The sequence below is a fragment of the Strigops habroptila genome, unplaced genomic scaffold, assembly GCF_004027225.2.
Source record: "Strigops habroptila isolate Jane unplaced genomic scaffold, bStrHab1.2.pri NW_022045638.1_ctg1, whole genome shotgun sequence".
NCBI lineage: Eukaryota > Metazoa > Chordata > Aves > Psittaciformes > Psittacidae > Strigops > Strigops habroptila.
Genome location: NW_022651114.1, coordinates 24,763 through 49,631, shown reverse-complemented (window position 1 = coordinate 49,631; position 24,869 = coordinate 24,763). Strand labels below are relative to the sequence as shown.

General features: G+C 64.1%; 1 protein-coding gene across 1 annotated transcript; it reads right to left on the bottom strand.

Moving 5' to 3' along the window:
- Positions 1-1,218: 1,218 nt before the first annotated feature.
- Positions 1,219-24,591, bottom strand: LOC115603536 (protein capicua homolog; the record flags this gene model as incomplete). Its single annotated transcript, XM_030475465.1, is given in 16 exon segments — positions 1,219-1,444; positions 2,899-2,999; positions 3,100-3,175; positions 3,219-3,304; positions 4,114-4,263; positions 6,027-6,198; positions 10,318-10,500; positions 12,227-12,350; positions 12,447-12,648; positions 12,743-12,892; positions 20,989-21,139; positions 21,247-21,484; positions 21,486-21,694; positions 21,696-22,002; positions 22,055-23,213; positions 24,452-24,591. Coding segments are annotated over 15 exon segments (3,184 nt in total), but the record flags the coding sequence as incomplete, so codon positions are not given.
- Between the last annotated feature and the right edge of the window lie 278 nt (positions 24,592-24,869).

Here is a 24,869-nt window from a genome sequence, read left to right as displayed (position 1 = left end):
CCCCCCCTTAGAGCAGTGACCCATAGCCCCCTGACCCACATCACCCCCCTGCCCCATAGAGCAGTGACCCATAGCCCCCTGACCCACATCACCCCCCAGCCCCATAGAGCAGTGACCCATAGCCCCCTGACCCACATCACCCCCCAGCCCCATAGAGCAGTGACCCATAGCCCCCTGACCCACATCACCCCCCCGCCCCATAGAACAGTGACCCATAGACCCAGCCCCATAGAACATAGTGACCCATAGCCCCCTGACCCACATCACCCCCCGTGCCCCATAGAGCAGTGACCCATAGACCCAGCCCCATAGAACATAGTGACCCATAGCCCCCTGACCCACATCACCCCCCCTGCCCCATAGAGCAGTGACCCATAGACCCAGCCCCACAGAACATAGTAACCCATAGCCCCCTGACCCACATCACCCCCCCTGCCCCACAGAGCAGTGACCCATAGACCCAGCCCCATAGAACACAGTGACCCATAGCCCCCGACCCACAGAACCCCCCAGCCCCACACAGTGACCCATAACCTCCCCCCCCGCCCCCCCCTCACCTTTGGGGGCGGAGCCTCCCGCCGCGGGGGGGGGGTTGGGCGCCGGCAGCACCTTCCCGTTGGGGGGGGGGGGCAGCGCGAAGTGGAGCCCGGGGGTGGGGGAGGGGAGGGGGGGTCCGGCGGCGGCGGGGGGGGAGGGGCGGCGGCGGGAGGGGGGGGAGGGGGGGGCCCGGCCTTGGGGTGGGGGAGGGGCAGGGTGGGCAGGATGTACTGAACCTGCGTCACCGGCCCCCCCTTGCCCTGCGGGGGGGGAGGGGGGGCGACGGGGGGGGGAGGGGCCCGTTGGGACCCGCCCCTCCCCCCCCGCCACCGCCCCTCCCCCCGCGATGAAGTGCACGGGGGGGTGGGGGTGGGGGGGAGGCAGCAGCGCCAAGGGGGGGCCCGGCCCCCCCCCCTCCCCCACCCCCCACCACCCCTCCCCCCACCCCCCCGCACCCCCCCAGCACCACCACCCCTCCCCCCCCGCGGCGGAGGGGGGGGCAGGAGGAGGGGGATGGGGGAGGGGGGGATGGGCTTTGCGCTCCCCTCCCCCCACCCCACCCCCCCCTTTGGGCTCCGGGGGGGGGGCGCGGGGCCCGGGCGCAACTGGGGGTGGGGGAGGGGAGGCGGGATCGCCCCTCCCCCCCCCCGCTGCCCCCGGCCCCCCCCCCCGCGCCCCCACCCCCCCCCGGCGCCTCGGCCACCCCTCCCCCCCCGCCCCCCCCCGCGCTGTCGGCCCGTTTGCGGGGGGGGGGGGGAGGGGGAGGGGCCCCCTCGAAGCGTTTGGGGGGGCCGGGGGGGGCGCCCCCTTTGTAGGGGGAGGGGCCCGCGGGGGGGGGCTCCTGGGGGGGCTCCAGCTCCGGCCGCGGGGGGGGAGGCGCCGGCGGGAACAGCTTCCGGGGGAAGGCCTGTGGGGGGGGGGGGGGGGAAAGGGGGGTCAGGGACCCACAGAGACCCCAGCCCCATAGAGCCCCATAGAGCCACCTCCGGCTCCATAGGGCCCTATAGAGACCCCACCCCCACAGAGCCCCCCCACCCCATAGAGCCCCCTCTGGCTCCATAGAGAGCCCCCCAGACCCATAGAGCCCTATAGAGACCCCAGCCCCATAGAGCCCCCTACAGCTCCATAGAGCTCTATAGAGACCCAAACACCATAGAACCCCCCCCCAGCCCCATAGAGATGCTCCTGGCCCATAGAGCCCCCCCAGCCCCATAGAGCCCCATGGTGACCCCCAACTCACCCGCACAGACCCCCCATAGCCCCACTGAACCCCTAACCCCACAGACCCCCCCCGCCCCATCGCTCCCCACCCCATAGATTCCTGCCCCATAGCTCCCTGCCCCATAGCTGCCTTGAACGACACAGCCCCCCCCACCCCCTAGAGACCCCCCAGCCCCATAGATCCCAGCTCCACAGACCCCCCCCAGCCCCACAGCCCCCCCTTAGCCCCGTTGAACGCCTAACCCCACAGACTCTCCCTGCCCCATAGATCCCTGCCCTAACATCCCCACCCTATAGCTTCCAGCCCCATTGATCCCCACCCCATACATCCCCGCCCATTGCTCCCTGCCCCATAGATAGCCGCCCCATCGTTCCCCGCCCTATAGATCCTTGCCCCATAGCTCCCCACACCATCACTCTGTGCCCCATAGCTCCCGCCCCATAGCTCCCCACCCCATAGTTCCCTGCCCATTGCTCCCCGCCCATAGCTCCCGCTCCATCACTCCCCGCCCATCGCTCCCCACCCCATAGCTCCCTGCCCTATAGCTTCCTGCCCCATAGCTCCCCGCCCCGTAGCTCTCTGCCCCATAGCTCCCACCCCATTGCTCCCCGCCCTATAGCTCCCCGCCCCATAGTTCCCCTCTCCATCGCTCCCTGCCCATTGCTCCCTGCCCCATGGCTCCCCGCCCCATCGATCCCCACCCCATCGCTCCCCGCCCATCATTCCCTGCCCCATAGCTCCCACACCATCGCTCCCCGCCCCATAGATCCCCTCCCCATAGTTACCCGCCCCATCGCTCCCTGCCCATCATTCCCCGCCCATTGCGCCCCGCCCTATAGCTCCCCTCCCCATTGCTCCCCACCCATCACTCCCTGCCCCATAACTCCGTGCCCTATAGCTCCCTGCCCCATAGATCCCCGCCCCATAACTCCCTGCCCTACAGGTCCCACCCCGTTGCTCCCTGCCCATAGCTCCTGCCCCATCGCTCCCCGCCCCATCACTCCCCACCCCATAACTCCCTGCCCTATAGGTCCCACCCCATCGCTCCCCGCCCCATCGCTCCCCGCCCCATCGCTCCCCGCCCTATAGGTCCCACCCCATCGCTCCCCGCCCCACAGCTCCCGCCCCACAGCTCCCACCTTGCCCTCGTCCCCCGAGGAGTCGCTGTCGCTGTCGCTGACCCGCTCCTTGCACTTGAGGTCGATGTCGGTGGGGGGAGGGGGGGGGAACCCATCATCTGCTATTGGGGGGGGGAGGGGGGTTAAAGGGGGCACCCCCCAAACCCATCCCCCACCCCCCCCCCAACCCCACCCCCCCCCCCGGGGGGGGTGTGACCTCACCGATGACGTCATCGTCGCCCTCCTCCTCGCAGATGACCATTCGCTCCTCGTCGCTCGTCATCTCCTCGCTGGCGGCGCGGGGGGGGCGCGGGGGGGCGCGCGCCGAGGGGGGGGGGGGCGGCGGGAGCGAGGGGGGAGGGGCCGGGCGCGGGGCCGCGGGGGGAGGGGCGCAGGAAGAGGGGGGAGGGGGAGGCCCCGACACCAGCTGCGGGGGGGGGGAGGGAGGAGGAGGGGGTCAAGGACCCCCCCTCTGCCCCACACATCCCCCCCTCTGCCCCACATAACCCGCCCAGGCCCCCCCACACCCCCATATAGAAACTTCCTGCCCCATATCCCCACTGCCCCACACATGAGCTCCAGCCCCACACGCATCCCCGTGCTATCCTTCTCTGCCCCACATAATTCTCTTCTGCCTGTCATAAACACCCTGCCACACACATCCGTCCTGCCCCACATAATCCCCCTCCCCACATATCCCCCTGCCCCACACATTCCCCCTCAGACCCACACAATCCCCGTGCCCCACATTCCCCTACCCCATATAACCTCCTTTAGCCCCCCACATCCCCCTGCCCCACATAACCCCCTTTAGCCCCACATTCCTCTGCCCCACACATCCCCTGCCCCACACATCCCCCTGACACATATAACCCCCTTTAGCCCCACACATCCCCTGCCCCACATCCCACAGCCCCACACATTCCCAGCCCCCCACATCCCTCTGCGCCCAACCTCACCTGCCCCACACATCCCCCTGCCCCATATAACCCTTTAGCCCCACATCCCAATACCCCATATAACCCCCTATAACCCCCTTTAGCCCCACACATCCCCCGCCCCACACCCCCTGCCCCATATCACCCCCCTTACCCCACACCCCCCTGCCCCACATAACCCCCTTCAGCCCCACATCCCAATGCCCCATAGAACCCTATATAACCCCCTTTAGCCCCACACATCCCCCGCCCCACACCCCCTGCCCCATATCACCCCCCTTGGCCCCACGGCTCGTACCTGCCCGAGGTCGCGCAGGGGCCGCCCGTGGGGCTCGGCCCCCCCCAGCCCCTGGACCCCGCTGTGCGAGAAGGCGCGAGGCCGCTGCGCCCCTCCCCCCCCCCGCCGCCGGCCCCGCCCCCGCCGCGGCCTCGGGGGGGTCCGCGGAGCCTGTGGGGGAGGGGAGAGGTCCGGGGGGGGGCGGGGGGGGGGGTTTGGGGCTAAAGGGGGGGGGGTGGGGGGTGTCTATGGGGTGCACCTATGGGGTGTTTGAGTGCATCTATGGGGTGCTTGGGTGTATCTATAGGGTGTTTGGGGTGCATCTATGGGTGTATCTATGGGGTGTCTGGGGGTCTCTATAGGGCGTATCTATGGGGTGTTTGGGTGCATCTATGGGGTGTTTGGGGTGTATCTATGGGGTGTTTGGGTGCATCTATGGGGTGCATCTATGGGGTGTATCTATGGGGTGTTTGGGTGCATCTATGGGATACATCTATGGGATACATCTATGGGGTGTACCTATGGAGTGTTTGGGTGCATCTATGGGGTGCATTTATGGGGTGTACCTATGGGGTGTCTGGGTGTCCCTATGGGGGTGTCTCTATGGGGGTGTCTCTATGGGGTGTCCCTATGGGTGTCCCTATGACTCTCTATGGGTCCCTATGTCTCTCTATGGGTGCCCCTATGAATCTCTCTATGGGGTGTCCCTATGTCTCTCTCTGTCTCTCTATGGGGTGCCCCTATGGCTCTCTCTATGGGGTGTCCCTATGTCTCTGTCTCTCTATGGGGTGCCCCTATGGGTCTCTCTATGGGGTGTCCCTACAGGTGTCTCTCTGGGGTGTTGCTATGTCTCTCTCTGTCTCTCTATGGGGTTCCCTCTATGGGGTGCCCCTATGGGGGTCTCTCTATGGGGTCCCCTCTATGGGGTGCCCCTATGGGGGTCTCTTTCTGGGGTGCCTTTATGGGGTGCCCCTATGGGTCTCTCTATGGGGTGTCTCTCTGTGTCTCTCTATGGGTCTCTCTATGTCTCTATAGGTCTCTCTATGGTGTGTCTCTCTGTGGGGTGTCTCTCTATGGGGTGTCTCTCTGTGGGTCTCTCTCTGGGGTGTCTCTGTCTCTCTCTATGGGTCTCTCTATGGGGTGTCTCTCTATGGGGTGTCTCTCTATGGGTGTCTCTGTGGGGTGTCTCTCTATGGGGTGTCTCTCTGTGGGTCTCTCTCTGGGATGTCTCTGTCTCTCTCTATGGGTCTCTCTATGGGGTGTCTATGGGGTCTCTGTATGGGTCTCTCTATGGGGTGTCTCTCTGTGGGTCTCTCTATGGGGTGTCTCTCTATGGGTGTCTCTGTGGGGTGTCTCTCTATGGGGTGTCTCTCTGTGGGTCTCTCTCTGGGGTGTCTCTGTCTCTCTCTACGGGTCTCTCTGTGGGGTGTCTATGGGGTCTCTCTATGGGTCTCTCTATGGGGTGTCTCTCTGTGGGTCTCTCTATGGGGTGTCTCTCTGTGTCTCTCTATGGGTCTCTCTATGTCTCTATAGGTCTCTCTATGGGGTGTCTCTCTGTGGGTCTCTCTATGGGGTGTCCCTCTGTCTCTCTCTATGGGTCTCTCTATGGGGTGTCTATGGGGTCTCTCTATGGGTCTCTCTGTGGGGTGTCTCTCTATGGGGTCTCTCTCTGTGGGTCTCTCTATGGGGTGTCTCTCTGTGTCTCTCTATGGGTCTCTCTGTGGGTCTCTCTATGGGTCTCTCTATGGGGTGTCTCTCTATGGGGTGTCTCTCTATGGGTCCCTCTATGGGTCTCTCTATGGGTCTCTCTGTGGGGTGTCTCTCTATGGGGTGTCTCTCTATGGGTCCCTCTATGGGTCTCTCTGTGGGGTGTCTCTCTACGGGTCTCTCTGTGGGGTGTCTCTCTGTGGGTCTCTCCGTGGGGCGCGGCTGACCTGGGGGTGCCGCGGGGGGGCCGCTCTCGGACGCGCTGCGCTCTCGGGGCTCTTTGGGGGCCCCCCCGGGGCCGGGCCCGGGCCCGCGCCCCCCCCCCTCCGAGCTCGACTTCTTCCGGTCCTTGTTGCACCACTTCCAGTCCGGGTGCGCCTTGAAGTGCGCCTCCTTCACCTGCAGGGGGCGCCGCACCGCGCCGTCACACACACAGCGCCACCGCGACCCACAGCGACCCGCCGCGACCCACCGCGACCCACTGCGAGCCCATGGTGACCCACCGCGACCCACAGCGACCCACAGAGACCCACAGAGACCCACTGCGAGCCCATGGTGACCCACCGCGACCCACAGCGACCCACAGAGACCCACAGCGACCCACTGCGAGCCCATGGTGACCCACCGCGACCCACAGCGACCCACAGAGACCCACAGCGACCCACTGCGAGCCCATGGTGACCCACCGCGACCCACAGCGACCCACTGCGAGCCCATGGTGACCCACCGCGACCCACAGCGACCCACCGCGACCCCATGGTGACCCACCGCGACCCACCGCAACCCACAGAGACCCACCGCGACCCACAGCGAGCCCATGGTGACCCACCGCGACCCACAGCGACCCACTGCGAGCCCATGGTGACCCACCGCGACCCACCGCAACCCACAGAGACCCACCGCGACCCACAGTGAGCCCATGGTGACCCACCACGACCCACCGCAACCCACAGAGACCCACCGCGACCCACAGTGAGCCCATGGTGACCCACCACGACCCACTGCGACCCACCGCGACCCACTGCGAGCCCATGGTGACCCACAGCGACCCACTGCAACCCACCGCGACCCACAGAGACCCACCGCGACCCACTGCGAGCCCATGGTGACCCACCGCGACCCACCGCGACCCACAGAGACCCGCTGCGACCCCGTGGTGACCCACAGCGACCCACTGCGACCCACCACGACCCAGAGAAAGCCCATGGTGACCCATAGCGACCCACAGCGACCCATAGCGAGCCCATGGTGACCCATAGCGACCCACAGCGACCCATAGCGAGCCCATGGTGACCCATAGCGACCCACAGCAACCCACTATGACCCATAGCGAGCCCGTGGTGACCCACAGCGACCCATAGTTAGCCCATGGTGATCCATAGCGACCCACTGCAACCCACTGCGACCCATAGCGAGCCCATGGTGACCCATAGCGACCCACAGCAACCCACTGCAACCCATAGAGAGCCCATGGTGACCCACCGCGAGCCCATAGAAACCCACTGTGACCCATAGCGACCCACAGCGAGCCCATGGTGACCCATGGCGACCCACCACGACCCATAGCGACCCACTGCAAGCCCATGGTGACCCACTGCGACCCACTGCGACCCACCACGACCCAGAGAGAGCCCATGGTGACCCACAGCAACCCACTGCGACCCATAGCGAGCCCATGGTGACCCACCGCGAGCCCATAGAGACCCACTGCGACCCAGAGCGACCCACAGCGAGCCCATGGTGACCCACGGTGACCCACCACAACCCATAGCGACCCACTGCAAGCCCATGGTGACCCACCACGACCCACTGTGACCCATAGCGAGCCACTGTGACCCATAGCGAGCCCATGGTGACCCACTGCGACCCATACCGAGCCCATGGTGACCCATAGTGACCCACCGCGAGCCCATAGAGACCCACCACGACCCACAGTGAGCCCATGGTGACCCATAGCGACCCACTGCAAGCCCATGGTGACCCACAGCAAGCCATAGTGAGCCCATGGTGACCCACTGCAACCCATAGAGACCCCAGACCGACCCCACAGCAAGCCCATAGCGACCCACAGCAAGCCCATAGTGACCCACAGCGACCCGCCGTGACCCATAGAGACCCACAGTGGCCCCATATTGACCCATAGTGACCCACAGAAAGCCCAGAGTGACCCACCGCGACCCATAGAGACCCACAGCGACCCACAGCGACCCATAGTGACCCCAGAGCAAGCACAGAGACACCCATAGCAACCCACCACAACCCAGAGTGACCCCACTGCGACCCAGTGCGACCCATAGAGACCCACAGAGACCCATAGCAACCCACCGCGACCCCACAGCGAGCCCATAGTGACCCAGAGTGACCCCACCGCGACCCATAGAGACCCACTGCGACCCACGGAGACCCATAGCAACCCCATAGTGACCCACAGCGACCCACCACGAGCCCATAGTGACCCACAGATACCCACAGTGACCCACCGCAACCCACAGAGAACCCTTAGTGACCCACAGCGACCCACCACGACCCCATAGAGACCCACAGCAACCCCAGAGCAAGCCCAGAGCAACCCACAGCGAGCCCATAGTGACCCATAGAGACCCACAACAAGCCCATAGACACCCATAGCGAGCCCATAGTGACCCACTGCGACCCACAGCGGCCCCATAGTGACCCCAGAGCAAGCCCAGAGTGACCCATAGTGACCCACAGCAACCCCATAGTGACCCAGAGCGACCCACTGCGACCCATAGCGGCCCCACAGCGACCCACAGCGACCCCTTAGTGACCCACGGTGACCCACAGCGACCCCATAGCGACGCACAGTGATCCCAGAGCGACCCACAGTGAGCCCATAGTGACCCCAGAGCGGCCCCATAGTGACCCACAGTGACCCCAAAGCGAGCCCAGAGCAAACCCAGAGCGACCCAGACTGACCCACAGTGACCCAGAGCGACCCACCGTGACCCATAGAGGCCCCATAGTGACCCACAGCAACCCCAGAGTGACGCACAGCGGCCCCATAGTGACCCCAGAGCGACCCCATAGACACCCACCGTGACCCACAGCGACCCCATAGACACCCACTGTGACCCACAGCGACCCCATAGACACCCACAGCGACCCACAGCGAGCCCATAGACACCACCGTGACCCACAGCGACCCCATAGACACCCACAGCGACCCACAGCGAGCCCATAGTGACCCCAAAGCAAGCCCAGAGTGACCCACAGCGACCCACAGCAACCCAGAGTGACCCCCAGGGACCCCCATAGTGACCCCATAGCGACCCCTAGGGACCCCCAAGCCCCCCAGCTCCTCAAGGCCCCCGGGACCCCCCAAAAGCACCCTCAGGACCCCCCAAACCCCACTCAAGAGCCCCGTAACAGCCCCCCAAGCATCTGGAACCCCCCAAATCCCATTCAGGACCCCCCATATCCCCCCCCAGGACCTGCATAAAGCCTCCTAAGAGCCCCCCAAACCCCCTCAGAACCCCCTTAAACCCCCAAACCCCGTCCAGCTCCCCCTTAGCACCCCCTTAGCACCCCGAACCCCCTTAAACCCCCTTAAACCCCCTTAGCACCCACAAACCCTGTCCAGCTCCCCCTTAGCACCCCAAACCCCCCCCAAAACCCCTTAAACCCCCTTTGAACCCCCTTAGCACCCCCTTAGCACCCCAAAACCCCCCCAAACCCTCTTCAAACCCCCTTAAACCCCCTTCAAACCCCCTTAGCACCCACAAACCACATCCAGCTCCCCCTTTGCACCCCCTTAGCACCCCAAAACCCCCAGAAACCCCCTTCAAACCCCCCAAACTCCATCTAGGTCTCCCTTAGCACCCCAAACCCCCCCCTAAACCCCCTTAAACCCTATTCAAACCCCCCAAACTCCATCCAGCTCCCCCTTAGCACCCCAAAACCCCCCCAAAACCCCTTAAACCCCCTTCAAACCCCCTGAGCACCCCCTTAGCACCCCAAACCCCCCCCAAACCCCATTCAAACCCCCTTCAAACCCCCTTCAAACCCCCCAAACTCCATCCAGCTCCCCCTTAGCACCCGCTTAGCACCCGCTTAGCACCCCAAAACCCACCCCAAACCCCCTTGGCACCCCCCAAACCCCATCCAGCTCCCCCTTAGCACCCCCTTAGCACCCCAAAGCCCCCCCCAAACCCCATTCAAACCCCCTTAAACCCCCTTCAAACCCCCCAAACCCCCTCCAGCCCCCCGTTAGCACCCTCTTAGCACCCCAAAACCCACCCCAAACCCCCTTGGCACCCCCCAAACCCCATCCAGCTCCCCCTTAGCACCCTCTTAGCACCCCAAAGCCCCCCCCAAACCCCATTCAAACCCCCTTAAACCCCCTTCAAACCCCCCAAACTCCATCCAGCTCCCCCTTAGCACCCGCTTAGCACCCCCTTAGCACCCCAAAACCCCCCCCAAACCCCCTTGGCACCCCCCAAACCCCATCCAGCCCCCCGTTAGCCCCCCGTTAGCCCCCCAAAGCTCTCCCCATGGCACCTGGAAGGCCAGGTCGTGGTACTGCTGCTTCTCGCGGGGCCCCAGCGCGTACCACCACTCGCCCAGGATCTTGCTGACCGTGCGGTTGTCCTGGTTCGGGTGCCGCTGGTGCACCAGCGCCCGGTGCCGCTTGCTGAAGATCATGAAGGCGTTCATGGGCCGCCGGATGTGGTCCTTGTCGCGCTGGGGGGCAGAGCAAGGGGTCACTTGGGGGGCGGACCCATAGAGATGCGGCCGGAGCCATAGAAACCCGCCTGGAGGCACAGGGATGCAGCCAGAGCCATAGAGACCCCATTGAACAGGATGGGCTCTTTGTGCTGCTGCAGGACAAGGGGGTTGGCAACGGGGTCTGACCCATAGATACACCCCTGTGACCCATAGAGAGACACTGAGACCCACAGAGACACATCTGGACCCGCAGAGACCCATAGATGACTGTAAACCGTAGACCCCCTTGGTGACCCTAACCCAGCCCCACAGACACCCAACCCAGCCCCACAGCCTCCATAGAGGGCTGCCAGAGCCCCTCAGTGGCCCTCAACTCAGCCCCATAGATCACCCATAGCCCTATAGATCACCTGTAGCCCTATAGGTCCCCCTGCCCCATAGATCACATGCAGCCCTATAGATCCCCCCCTGCCCTATAGATCACCCCTAGCCCTATAGATCCCCCTGCCCCATAGATCACCTGAAGCTCTATAGATCCCCCCTGCCCTATAGATCACCTGAAGCTCTATAGATCCCCCTGCCCCATACATCACCCCAAGCCCCATAGATACCCCTGCTCCACAGATCACCCCTAGGCCTATAGATCCCCCTACCCAATAAATCACTCCTAGCCCTATAGATTCCCCTGCCCCATGGATCACCCCTAGCCCTATAGATCCCCCTGCCCCATAGATCACCCCTAACCCTATAGATCCCCCCCACGCCATAGATCACCCCTAGTCCTATAGATCCCCCTGCACTATAGATCCCCCTGCCCCATAGATCACCCCTAGCCCTATAGATCCCCCTGCGCCATAGATTCCCGCCCTCCAAGGGGTGGGACCAAGGAAGACACGCCCCCAAGTGGGAGGGGCCACAGGGAACCAATCAGGGACGAGAGGGAGGCAGGAGCAACCAATGAAATAAGGGAAAAGGCCACGGAGGGGGCAGGGACAGCGCTGGACACGCCCCCAATGGGCAGAGGCCAATGGGATGACCCCCTCGGCATGTGGGCGTGGCCACATCTGGCCCCGCCCACACGGGGGGGCAGAGCTTTAGGCCACGCCTCCCCGGGGAAGGAGCCAATCAGAGATGGGGGCAGCAGGGGGCGGGGCCACGCTTTGGCCACGCCCCTTTATGCTCCAGCTTGGGGGAGGGGGCGGGTTTGGAGGGTCCCAAATTAGGTCTGGGGGGTCCCAAAGAGGTTTTGGGGCCCCAAAGGGCCCAGAGGGGGTCTTGGGGATCCCGAGGTGTGGGTCTGGGGGGGCTCTGAGGGCTCCGGAGGGATCTGGGGGGCGTTGGAGGGTCCTGGGGGGGCCTCTGGGGGTCCCAAATAGGTCCCAGCAGGGCCTTGGGGGGCTCCAAGGGGTCCCCGGGGGTCTCCTGGGGGGCTCTGAGGGGTCCAAGAGGTCCCCAAAGGGACCCAAAGGTGTTGTGGGTGCCACTGGGGGGGTCTGGAGGCTCCTGGGGGGCTCTGAGGGGTCCGGGGAGTCCCAAAGGGGTCCTGGGGTGCTTTGGGGGACCCCAAAAGGGACCTAAGAGGGGTCTGGGTGACCCCTGAGGGGACCCTGGTTGCTTTGGGGGATCCTTGGGGTGCTCTGGAGGGTCCCCGGGGAGGCTCTTAGGGGCTTTAGGAGCCCCCAAAGGGTCTCGGGGGGGTTTGGGGGGGTCCCTATGGGGGTCTCTGTGGGTCTGCCCCCACCTTGCTGGGGCTGCGCCCCTCCTTGTCGCCGTCCCTGTCCTTGGGGAGGGCGCTCAGCGACTGCGTCCGCCTCTTCCCCGGCCCCAGTGGCAGCGGCAGCTCCGGGGCCACAATTGACAGGAACCTGGGGGGGGGACACACCCCAAAACCACGTTATGGGGGGGTCAACTCCCCCCCTCACCCCATAACCCCCCCCAAACACACCCCCCCCCCGACTCACGCGTCATCGTGGTCGCTCTCGGTCTCGCTGTCCAGGCGGGGGGGGAGGGGGGGCTCCTCCTCGGGGCCCGGGGGGGCGGCGGGGGGCGGCGCCACGGGGGGGGCAGCGGGAGGGGGGCTCTGCGGGCGGGTGGCCCCCCCGCAGCGCCCCGGCTCAAGCCCCGTCCCCAGCTCGGGGGCGACGGCCGCAGATTCGGGGGGCTCTGGGGGGGGCAAAGTTAAGGGGGTGGGTATGAAATCCCCCCCTTAACCCACCCCCCCCACATTCATGGTGTGTTGAGGGGTGGGGGGTCTCACCTTTGCTCTGATTGGCTGTCGGCGGGTGATTGACAGGCTGGTGGCCCTGGGGGGGCTGGGGGGAGGCGTCGGGCTGGGAGGGCGCCAGGAAGGGCACGAGCGAGTGCCAGGGGAACACGGCCACCGAGCGCGGCTCCACGTTGGTCCACACTGCGGGGACACGCCGCGACACGCGTCGGACACGTCACAACGCGCGTGGGGCACACACAGCCCTCCCAGCCCCAGCTTAAGCCCCGCCCCCGGATCCAAGCCCCGCCCACAGGGCTCAGGCCACGCCCCCTCCAGCCAGAGCCCCACCTCTAAGCCACGCCCCCCGCCAGAGCCCCGCCTCTAGGCCACGCCCCCACCAGCCAGAGCCCTGCCACTAAGCCACGCCCCCTCCAGCAGACCTACATCTAGGCCACGCCCCCGGCTCAAACCACGCCCCCTCCAGCCAGAGCCCTGCTTCTAAGCCACGCCCCCCAGGGCTCAGGCACCGCCCGCCGGGTTCAGGCCACGCCCCCTCCGTGTGGCCCCGTCCCCTCCAGGGTACCAAGAGCATCGCTGCATGTAACACGTGAAGCATCTCTACATGCGTGTAACACATGAACTCCACACGTGTAACACATAAAGCATCTCTACACACATGTAAGAGGCCATGTGCATGCCGGGGTGCTGTAACATGCGGTGTATGAGGCACTGCTACATATGTGTAGCACAGTTACATGCCCATGGAGCGTGTCACGGGCAGCACCACACGCGTGTGACATGTGAAGCGTCCCCCCATGCGTGGCACAGGGCCATGTGCAAGCATTGGACACGTGTGTAACATGGGAAACACCATCATAGGGCTGTGCTACACCCGTGTAACACGCCAAGAGCATTGCTACGTGTATGTAACACCAGAAGCATCATTACATGCGTGTAACACAGCAAGTTACATGTGTGTGCCATGTGTTGCTCGCCAGGAGCATCCCTACACGTGTGTGACATGGAGCATCCCCATGCGTGCAACCTATGACACGCAACACATGTGTAACATGGAGCATCCTGACACATACGCAGCCCTACATGCTTGTTTCATGGTCATACAACACGCCAGGAGCAAGACACGTGTAACATGGAGCATCCCTACGTGTGTGCAACATAGAGCACGTGTGTCCTGTGGCCGTAGAACAACATGTATGTAACAGAGCATCCCCACACGCGTGTCCCGTGGCCACAGGACACGCCAAAGCAACACGGGTACAACACAGAGCAGCCCCACACGTGTCCTGGGGCCGTACAACACGCGTGTAACACGGAGCGTCCCTGCCCCCGCTGCCCGCACACGCGTGTCCCGCGCTCACACAAGAGCTGCCCCCCCCATGTGTGCGGCCGCCGCACGGACGGGGGGAATGGGGGGGACATGGGGGGGAGGTGCGGGGGGAGGAGATGAAGGGGATGGGGGGAGATGGGGGGGGATATGGGGGGAGAGATGAAGGAGATGGGGGATGTGGGGGGGGAATGTGGGGGGGATATGGGGGAAATGGGGGGGATGTGGGGGGGAGATGAAGGGGATTGGGGGGGATGTGGATAGGATGTGGGGGAGGGATATGGGGGGGATATGGGGGGGATGTGGGAGGGGGACATGGGGGGATGGGGGAAATAGGGAGGGAATGTGGGGGGATGTGGGGAGATGTGGGGGGAATGGGGGGAAAGGGGAGAGATGAAGGGGATTGGGGGGGATGTGGGGTGAGATATGGGGGGATATGGGGGGACATGAAGGGGATGTGGGGGGGGATGTGGGGGGAGATATGGGGGGAATGGGGGGGGAGTTGAAGGGGATGTGGGGGGGACATAGGGGCAGATGTGGGGGGAATGTGGAGAATGTGGGGGGGAGATGGGGGGAGACAAAGGGGATGTGTGGGGGGACATAGGGGGATGGGGGAATGTGGGGGGGATACGGGGGAAAGGGGGGGATGTAGGGGGAGATATGGGGGGATATGGGGGGGAGATGAAGAGGACTGGGGGGAGATGTGGGGCGGGAGATGAAGGGGATGTGGATGGGATGGGGGGGACATGGGGGGGATGTGGGGTAAATGGGGGGGGATGTGGATGATGTGGGGGGATGGGGGTCCCATGGGGAAACTGAGGCACGGCCACGCCCAGCCCCCCCCATCCCCATCTGGGACCCCAACACTCCCCATAGACCCCCCCAAGACCCCTCAAAGGCCCCCATGGACCCCCTGACCCCCCCCATAAACCCCCCCAGCATCCTCCATGGGGGGCACAGACCCCCCAAACCCTCCATATACCCCAAAATCCCCCCCAAACCCCACAATAGGCCCCCCCCAGGACCCGCAGCTGGACCCAGGCATCTGGGAACCCCCCAAATCCCTCCACAAGACCCCCCATTCCCTCACAGACCCCCCCAAATCCCCCTTAGAGACCCCAAATCGCTTCATGAGACCCCAAAATCCCCTCAGAAACCCCCAAATCACCTCATAAAACCCCTCAAAGCCCCCCAAAACTCCAACATCTCCTCACAAACCCCCCCAAATCCCCGTTAGAGACCCCAAATCCCTTCATAACCCCCAATATCTCCTCACAAAACACCCCAAAACCCCTCATGAGCCCCCCAAATCCCCTCCGAAACACCCAAATCACCCCCTAAACCCCCTCCAAACCCCCCAAATCGCCTCAAAGACCCCCATACCCCAGATGAAACACCCCAAAACCCCTTCACAAACCCCCAAATCCCCTCAGAAACACCCAAATTCCCTCATAACCCCCCCCAAAAAACACAAATCCCCTCAGAACCCCCCAAATCCCTTCATAACCCCCAACATCTCCTCACAAAAACCCCCAAATTAGCTCAGAAACCCCCAAATCGCCTCATAAAACCCCTCAAACCCCCCCAAAACCCCAACATCTCCTCACAAAACCCCCCAACTCCACATTAGAAACCCCAAATCCCTCCTACCCCCAATATCTCCACACAAAAGCCCCCAAATCCCCTCGGACACCCCCAAATTCCCTCATAACCCCCCCAAAATTCACAAATCTCCCCATAAACCCCAACATCTCCTCACAAAACATCCCCAAACCCCCACAAAACACCCCAAAACCCCTCAAAGATCCTCATTTTACCTCACAGACCCCCCCAAATGCCCATTAGAGACCCCAAATTCTCTCATAAACCCCAACATCTCCTCATGAAACCCCCCAAATCCCCCCATAACCTCCAACATCTCCTCACAAAACACCCCAAATCTCCTCAAAACCACCCAAATTCCATCATAACGCCCCCAAAAACACAAATCCCCTCACAAACCCCAACAGCCCCCCACAAAACACCCCAAAACCCCTCATAAAACCCTCAAATTGCCTCAGAAACACCCAAATCACCTCATAAATCCCCTCAAGACTGCCCCAAACCCCAACATCTGCTCACAAAACACCCCAAAGCCCCTCAGAAACCCTCATTTTACCTCACAGACCCCCCCAATGTCCATTAGAGACCCCAAATCCCCTCATAAACACCAACATCTCCTCATGAAACCCCCCAAATCCCCTCACAACCCCCCCCAAAACCCCAAATCCCCTCATAAGCCCCAACATCTCCTCACAAAACACTCCAAAATATCCTCAGAAACATCCAAATTCCCTCAAAACCACCCCAAAACCCCAAAATCCCCTCAAAACCACCCCAAAAACCACAAATCCCCTCATAACCCCCCCAAAAACCACAAATCCCCTCAGAAACCCCAACATCTCCTCACAAAACACCCCCAAATCCCCTCAGAAACCCCCAAATCCCCCCATAACCCCCAACATCTCCTCACTACCCCCCCCAAACTCTCAGAAACCCCCCAAATTCCCTCAGAAACACCCGAATCACCTCTTAAAACCCCTCAAACCCCCCCAAAACCCCAACATCTCCTCACAAAACCCCCCAAACCCACATAAAAAGCACCAAATTCCCTCATAACCCCCCCAAAAACCACAAATCCCCTCAGAAACCCTCAAATCCCCCCAAAACCCCCAACATCTCCTCACAAAACCCCCCCAAAACCCCTCAATTCACTTCACAGACCCCCCCAAACCCCATCAGAAACCCCGAATCGCTTCATAACACCCCAAAATCCCCCCAGAAACCCCCAAATCCCCCCATAACCCCCAGCATCTCCTCACAGAACACCCCAAATCCACACAAACCCCCCCAAACCCCCTTAGAGACCCCCATTTTACCTCATAGACTCCCCCCAATGTCCATTAGAGACCCCAAATCCCCTCATAAACACCAACATCTCCACATAAACCCCCCAAATCCCCTCAGAAACACCCAAATTCCTTCATACCCCCCAAAACCACAAATCCCCCCATAAACCCCCAACATTTTCTCACGAAACACCCCCAAATCTACACTAAACCCCCCAAATTCCCTCAGAAACACCCAAATCACCTCATGAAACCCCTCGAACCCCCCCAAAACCCCAACATCTCCTCACAAAACCCCCCAAACCCACACAAAACACCCCAAAACCCCTCAGAAACCCTCATTTTACCTCGTAGACCCTGAAATCCCCGTTAGAGACCCCAAATTCTTTTATACCCCCAACATCTACTCACAAAAGCCCCCAAATCTCCTCAGAAACACCCAAATCACCTCATAAATCCCCCCAAAAAACACAAATCCCCTCAGAACCCCCAAATCCCCCCATAACCCCAAACATCTCCTCACAAAACACCCCAAACCAGCATCAGAAACCCCAAATTGCTTCATAAGACCCCAAAATCCCCTCAGAATCCCTCCATTCACCTCACAGAGCCCCCCAATGTCCATTAGAGACCCCAAATCCCCTCAGAAACCCCAACATCTCCTCACAAAACACCCCAAATCCCCTCATAACCCCCCAAAAACCACAAATTCCCTCATAAACCCCAACATCTCCTCACAAAACACCCCCAAAACTCCTCAGAAACACACAAATCGCCTCTTAAAACCACTCAAGTCCCCCCAAAACCCCAACATCTCCTCAGAGCCCCCAAATTCCCTCATAGCCCCCCCAAAACCCACAAATCTCTTCATACCCCCCAACATCTCCTCACAAAAGCCCCCAAATCTCCTCAGAAACACCCAAATCACCTCATAAATCCCCCCCAAAACCCACAAATCCCCTCGGAACCCCCCAAATCCCCCCATAACCCCCAACATCTCCTCACGACCCCCCCAAAACCCCTCAGAAACACCCCAAACCCCTCATAAATGCCCTCAACCTCCCCCAAAACCCCAACATCTCAACACAAAACCCCCCCAATGCCCATCAGAGACCCCAAATCCCCTCGTACCCCCCAACACCTCCTCACAGACCCCCCCAAAACCCCTCAATTCACCTCACAGACCCCCCAAACCCCATCAGAAACCCCAAATCGCTTCATAACACCCCCAAATCCCCCCAGAAACACCCAAATACCCCCATAACCCCCCCAAAATCCACAAATCTCTCCATAAACCCCAACATCTCCTCACGAAAGCCCCAAATCCCCTCAGAAACATCCAAATTCCCTCATAAGCACCCCAAACCCCTTCAGAAACCCCAACATCTCCTCATGAAACCCCCCCAAATCCACATAAAATACACCAAATTCCCTCATAAACCCCCCAAAACCTCCAAATCCCCCCATAACCCCCAACATCTCCTGCCAAAACACCCCCAAACCCCCACAAAACACCCCAAACCCCCTCAGAAACACCCAAATCCCCCCAAAATCCCAGCATCTCCTCACAAAACCCCCCAAATCCACATTAGAGACCCCAAATCCCCCTCGTACCCCCAACATCTGCTCACAAAACACCCCAAAGCCCCTCAGAAACCCTCATTTTACCTCACAGACCCCCCCAATGCCCATTAGAGACCCCAAATCCCCTCATAAACCCCAACATCTCCTCATGAAACCCCCCAAATCCCCTCACAACCCCCTCCAAAACCCCAAATCCCCTCATAAGCCCCAACATCTCCTCACAAAACACCCCAAAATATCCTCAGAAACATCCAAATCCCTTCAAAACCACCCCAAAACCCCAAAATCCCCTCATAACCCCCAACATCTCCTCACGACCCCCCCCAAAACCTCTCAGAAACACCCAAATTCCCTCAGAAACACCCAAATCACCTCATGAAACCCCTCAAACCCCCCCAAAACCCCAACATCTCCTCACAAAACACCCCAAACCCCCTCAGAAACCCTCATTTTACTTCAGACCCCCCCAAATCCCCATCAGAAACCCCAAATCGCTTCATAAGACCCCAAAATCCCCCCAGAAACACCCAAATCCCCTCATAACCCCCCCAAAATGCACAGATCTCTTCACAACCCTCAACATCTCCTCACAAAAGCCCCCAAATCTCCTCAGAAACATCAAAATCGCGTCAGAAACACCCCAAAACCCCCAAATCTCTTCATAACCCCCCCAAAATGCACAAATCTCTTCACAACCCTCAACATCTCCTCACAAAAGCCCCCAAATCTCCTCAGAAACATCAAAATCGCGTCAGAAACACCCCAAAACCCCCAAATCTCTTCATAACTCCCCCAAAATGCACAAATCTCTTCATAACCCCCCCAAAATGCACAAATAACCCCCAACATCTCCTCGTAGACTCCCCAATTCCGTCAGAAACCCCCAAATCACCCCATAAATCCCCTCGAACCCCCCCAAACCCCCAACATCTCCTCGCGGACCCCCCAATCCCCCTCAGAAACCACAAATCGCTTCATAACACCCCCAAATCCCCTCATAACCCCCCCAAACCCCTTCACACCCCCCATCCCCACCCACCCCCCCCCACACCCCGCCCCCCCCCCCCCCGCACTGACCGAACATGCCGAGGCCTCTCCGCGGGGCGGTGGCGGGGGGCAGGGCGGTGGAGGACATGGCGGGGGGGGGGGTGTTGGTGGTTGGGGGGGGCTGTTTATCGGTGTGTAACCGGAGGGGGGGGGGTTGGTTGGTTCCGGGGTCTCCGGTACCGGGAAGGGGGGAAGGGGGGGGGGGGGACCCGAACCGGGGCCGCGGCCTCCGCCCGCGCCGCGCGCGCGCCAGCAAAGGGCGGCCGCGCCGCCCCCCCCCCCCCCCGCTCCCTCCTCCCTCCCCCCCCCCCTCCGCTCCCTCCTCCCCCCGCCCGCCTCCCGCGCACGCGCCAGCGCGGCGACGCCCATTGGACGGCGCCCGCGCGTATGCAAATGAGGGGAGAGGCGGGAGGGGAAGGGAAGGGGAAGGGGGGGGGGGGGGGGGCGAGATAGAGGCTGATACAACAACCGCTCCCCACCCCCCCCGCCGCGAGTGCGCGCGCAGCAGCAGGGACACGCCCCCTTCCCGCTAAGCCACGCCCACCCCCCCACATGAGGCCACGCCCTTCCAAGGCCACGCCCCCTCCCTATAAGGCAACGGCCCCGTGAGGCCACACCCCCTCAGAGGCCACGCCCACTTTGCCGCGGAGGGACCACGGATGGGGGGGAGCGTGACGTCACGGCGGAGGGCGTTAACCCCCCGCGGTTGTGACGTCACGCGGCGGCAGTGACATCAGCGGGAAGGCGCGACCCTGACGTCACCGTGACGTCACCACCAGGCATTCGTGACGTCGTAACCTGCCCCCCCCCACATCGCTGTGACGCGGGCGTGATGTCACTACCGCACAGCCTATGACATCACTGTGACGTCGCCACCACAGGCTTGCATCACCACAACCGGCCTCTGACATCACCACCACATGAGCGTGACGTCACAACCAACCTCTGACGTCAGCGTGACATCACCACGGCATGACCATGACCCTGTTACAAGCCTCTGTCGTCACCAAGACGTCATTACCGCACGCTGATGACGTCATAAGGCACGTCTGACATCGCCGTGACATCACTACCGCGCTGTGACATCACAGCCCCCTCTGACATCACCGTCACACTGTCACGACGCCATGACCAGCCTCTGACATCACTGCGTCGCGACTATGACATCAGTATCGGCATCCCACAACAGCGCACCCCTGCCTCTGACGTCACTGTGATGTCACCGTGACATCACCACCCCATGCCACCACCCCTAGGCCGCTCCTCTGACATAACTGTGACATCCCCCCTTGGCCCCCTCTGACGTCACTGTGACATCACCACCCCGTGACATCACCCCTCGCTGTGACCTCGCCTCACCCCGACCCCCCCCAACCCCAATTCGAAACCTCCCCCCCCCCAAAATGCGCCCCCACCCCCAGCCCCCCCGTTACCTGTGCCGGGTCTCCCCATGACGATCTCCTTGCGGGGGGCCGGGGGGGCCCCGAAATCTCCGGGCACCAGCAGGGGCAGGAGGGCGGCCGGGGACGGGTGGAAGGCGACGGGGTGCAGGGGGGCAGCGGAGTGGGGCGGGGGGGCAGGGCCCTGGGGGGGGGGCTGGGGCTGGGGGGGGGGCAGCAGCAGCGGCAACGGCGCGGTCGGGGGGGGGGCGGCGGCGGGAGGGGCCGCGGGGGGGGCCGGAGCCTCCCGGCATTGATGGGGATGGGGGCGGCCAACGGGGGTTTGTGGGGGGCCGGGGGGGGGCCGTGGGGGGGCAGGACCCGTCCCCGCTCGGGCAGCGGCACCTCGGGGTTGCGCACGATGACGGGGGAGCCGCGGGGCACGGCCGGGACGCGGCGGGCGCCGGGGCCGGGATCCGCCGTTAAACCCGCGGGGGAGCGGGGGGCGAAAAGCGGGGAGAGGGCGCGGAAAACAGCGGGGCCCCCCCCCCGCCGCGCTGCCCCCCCCAACAAGCACATCCTGAGGGTCCGGGCTCGGCTCCGGTTTCCTCTTCCCGGGGCTTAACGGCACCGTGAAGGTGAGACCGGGCTGGAAGGGAGCGGGGGGCACCCCGGAGGTGGGGCGAGGACGGGGTGGGGGGGTGGGGGGGTGGTGGTGGGGGGGTGGTGGGGTGGGGGGGGCTGAGCCCTTCGCCCGGTCGCGGGGTGCCGGCGCTGAGGTGGCGCCCGCGGGCGCGGGGGGAGGCGGTGACGGGGCTGAAATTGGCCGGGCGGAAGCCGAAAAGGGGCGACGGGGACGGGGACGGGGTTGGGGAGAAAGGGGATTGGGTGGAAGCGGGGGAGAAACTCGGGGTGCCCGAGCGGGAGCTCCCCAAAGACACCAACATGACGGCGGCTTCGCACTCGTCGAACTCGAAGCGCGACAGGTCGGACGGCGGCGGGAGCCGGGCGCCGCCGTCGCTCTCCCGGGACGTCTCGTCCCAGTCGAAGTCGGCGCTGCCGTCCCGCGGGATGGTGCTGGCGCCGGGGGGGGGGGACGACGTTAGGGGCACCCCCCACCCCGGCTCTGTTTTCGGGGAGCCCTTCGAGCTCCTTGGTGCGCATGGAGAGGTGGCGGGAGCAGTAACCGCGCCGCTGCGACTCCTTGGTGCAGCCGTCGCGGGAGCACAGGCGCCGCCATTGCTTCCCGTTGAACTTCTTGCGGATGCCGTTGGGGGTGCAAACCACGTCCCCCTTCTTGTATTTGGCTTGCGGGGGGGTCGGGGTGCTGCTTGGGGGGGTGCTGCTGGAGTTGGGGGGCCGGGGGGGCGGCGGCGGCGGCGCCGCGGCGCTCAGCTTCGACACCTCCGCGTCCTCCGGGTGTTTTTGGGGTGCCGACGGCGGCGGCGATGACGGCGCCGCCGCCGCGGCGTCGGCGTCCCCCCCGTCGTCGTGCTCGCCGTGGGGCAGCCACGGGGCGCGCAGCAAGCGGAGCCCCGACCGCGGGACCCACACTTGGGGGGCGGCGGGCGGCGGGGCGAAGCGCACGCGGAAGGCGGGCGGCTTGGCGCTCACCTCCACCACGGTGCCCGGCCGGTAAAGGGTCTCACCGGGATCCAAGCGGGCGCAAACGGCCGTGCCCACCGTTAAAGCCGCCGCCGGGGGGGTCACATCCAGCACCACGCCGGGGGGGTCCCCAAGGAACCCCCCTTCTAAATAGGTGACGCCGCGCTCGCCGCTGAACTGGACGCCCAGGTCCTGCCCGCGCCGGAGCTGCTTCACCACGGCCGGTTGGAAGACGCCGTCGCCGCGCCGCGCCAGCACCCGTTGGCACCGTAAGCGCCGGAACGCCGCCTCGTTGCCACCGGGAATAGGGGGGTCCCCTTGCATCGGGGGCCCCCCCTCGTCGTCGGCTGAGTGCTCGCTGGCTGTGTCCGTGCTGGAGCAGCCGCTGCCGCCGGCTTCGCCGGGGGGTTTCTTGCGGGGGGCGCGGGCTTTGAAGGTGGCGGTTTTCCGGCTGGGGGGGGGGTGTTCTTCGGGATGAGGGTGGGATAATGCGGGGGGGGGGCGGGGATGAGGAGGGCTGGGGGGGGGGCACGGAGCCTTCGGCCTCGTCGTCGTCGCCGCTGTCGCGGGGCTTGGGGCGGCCGCTGGAGGAGGAGGAGGAGGAGGAAGAGGAGGAGGAGGAGGAGCCGCCGGCCTTCCTCGCCGCCTTCATGCCGCCGAAGGGGGGGCTGGTCCTGGAGGGGGGGTGGGGGGGGAAAGGGGGGTTAGAAGTGTGGGGCAGCCCCATAAGTAGGGGGGAAAGTGGAGACCCCCCCCCCCCCCGTGCTTATGAGATATGGGAGTATTGGGGGGGGCGCCCCCAAAAAGTAGCGTGGGGGGGATGACACCACGTTTGACACCTTAAGGGGGGGGGCAGGACCCCCATGTCCGCCCTATGGAGGGGGGCAGGACCCCCCCCATTACTCCCCACGTCCAGCGGGAGGGGGATGTTAAACCAAGGGGGGGAGGGGGCGCGCACCCAAAGGGCGGGGGGGGCACCCCCAAATAGCACCCAAAAGGGGGGGGACAGCCCCAAAAAGAGGGGGGACACCCTCAAAAGTGGGGGTGACCCCCCCAAAAGGGGGGGGGCAGCACTTTAAGGGGGGGTCCGCCCCCCTCCCGGGGGTGACACGTCACGACCCCCCCCCCTCCGTGTCCCCACCCGCCCCCCCTCCCATCCATGGGCGCTGACCCCGCCGTGACCCCTCGTTTTAGGGGTGCCGCCCCCCCCCCCCCCCCGGTACCTTCACCCCCTCCGCGGCCGCGCCGGAGCCCCCTTTTACTCCAGGCGACAAAATGGTGAATGAAGCCGGAGCAGCTGGCGGCGCCAGCCAATCAGCGCCCACAAACCGCGTGACGGGCGGCGCCGCCGGCCAATCAGCGCGGCGCGGAAACGCGCCGGCCGCACCGCCCCCTCCAGGGCCCCGACAGTGACCAATGGCGGCAGGGCGGAGGGGCGGGGCGGCACGTACAGTAACCAATAGGAAGCGGCGAAAGGGTAAGGGGAGGAGGAGGGGGGCGTGGCCGAAGCGCCGGCGGGGGCTTGTTTACCTGGCGCCGCGCGCGGGGCAGGCCGGGAGTTGTAGTCCGCGAGCGGGCGCACGCCAGCCAATCGGAGGGCGCGCCGCGGTGACGCCGGACTACAACTCCCAGCCTGCCCCGCGCGCAGAGCACGCCGGGACCTGTAGGCCGCGGCCATTGTGGTGGGGGGGGCGGACGGGGGACTCCACTTCCCAGCGTGCCCCGCGCGGGCTCCGCCTCCTTTCCCCTCTCCCCCCCCCCTCCTCCTTCAACCCCCCCCCACCCCTCCCCAAATCCCGGACGGGTCCAAGTCGCGGAGTGGGGGGGGGGAGGGGAAGGGGGGGGGTTTTCCCGCGCTGGAAGGGGGGGGGGAGCCGCGATTTGCATGTCATTAGCATATGGATGAGCTCACCCGCGGCCGCTCCCGTCCGGCCCCGGCCCGGTCCCGCCGCGCTTCCCCTCAGCAACAGCGGAGCCGCCGCCGCCGGCGGCCCAATCAGCGGCCGCGCCGGCCGGCGGGCCACGCCCACCCCGCCCCCCACGTGGGGACCGGAGGGGCGGGGCCCGCCGAAGCCAATGGGCGGCCGGGGCGGCCGAGCGATGAGGTCACCGGGGCGCGCTTCCATTGGGCGGCGCAACCAGCCAATGGCGGGGACGAGGAGGTGTGGAAGGGAGGGGTAGGAGGGGAAGGGGAGAGGGGGGTGTGTGACACGCTGGACCCACGTGGCCACGCCCCCTGACGTAGCCACGCCCCTCCCGCGCTTTGCCTCAGTTTCCCGCCACGGCGCGGGGCGGGGGGGGCGGAGCCTCGGCGGCGTCTCCCGCCACCA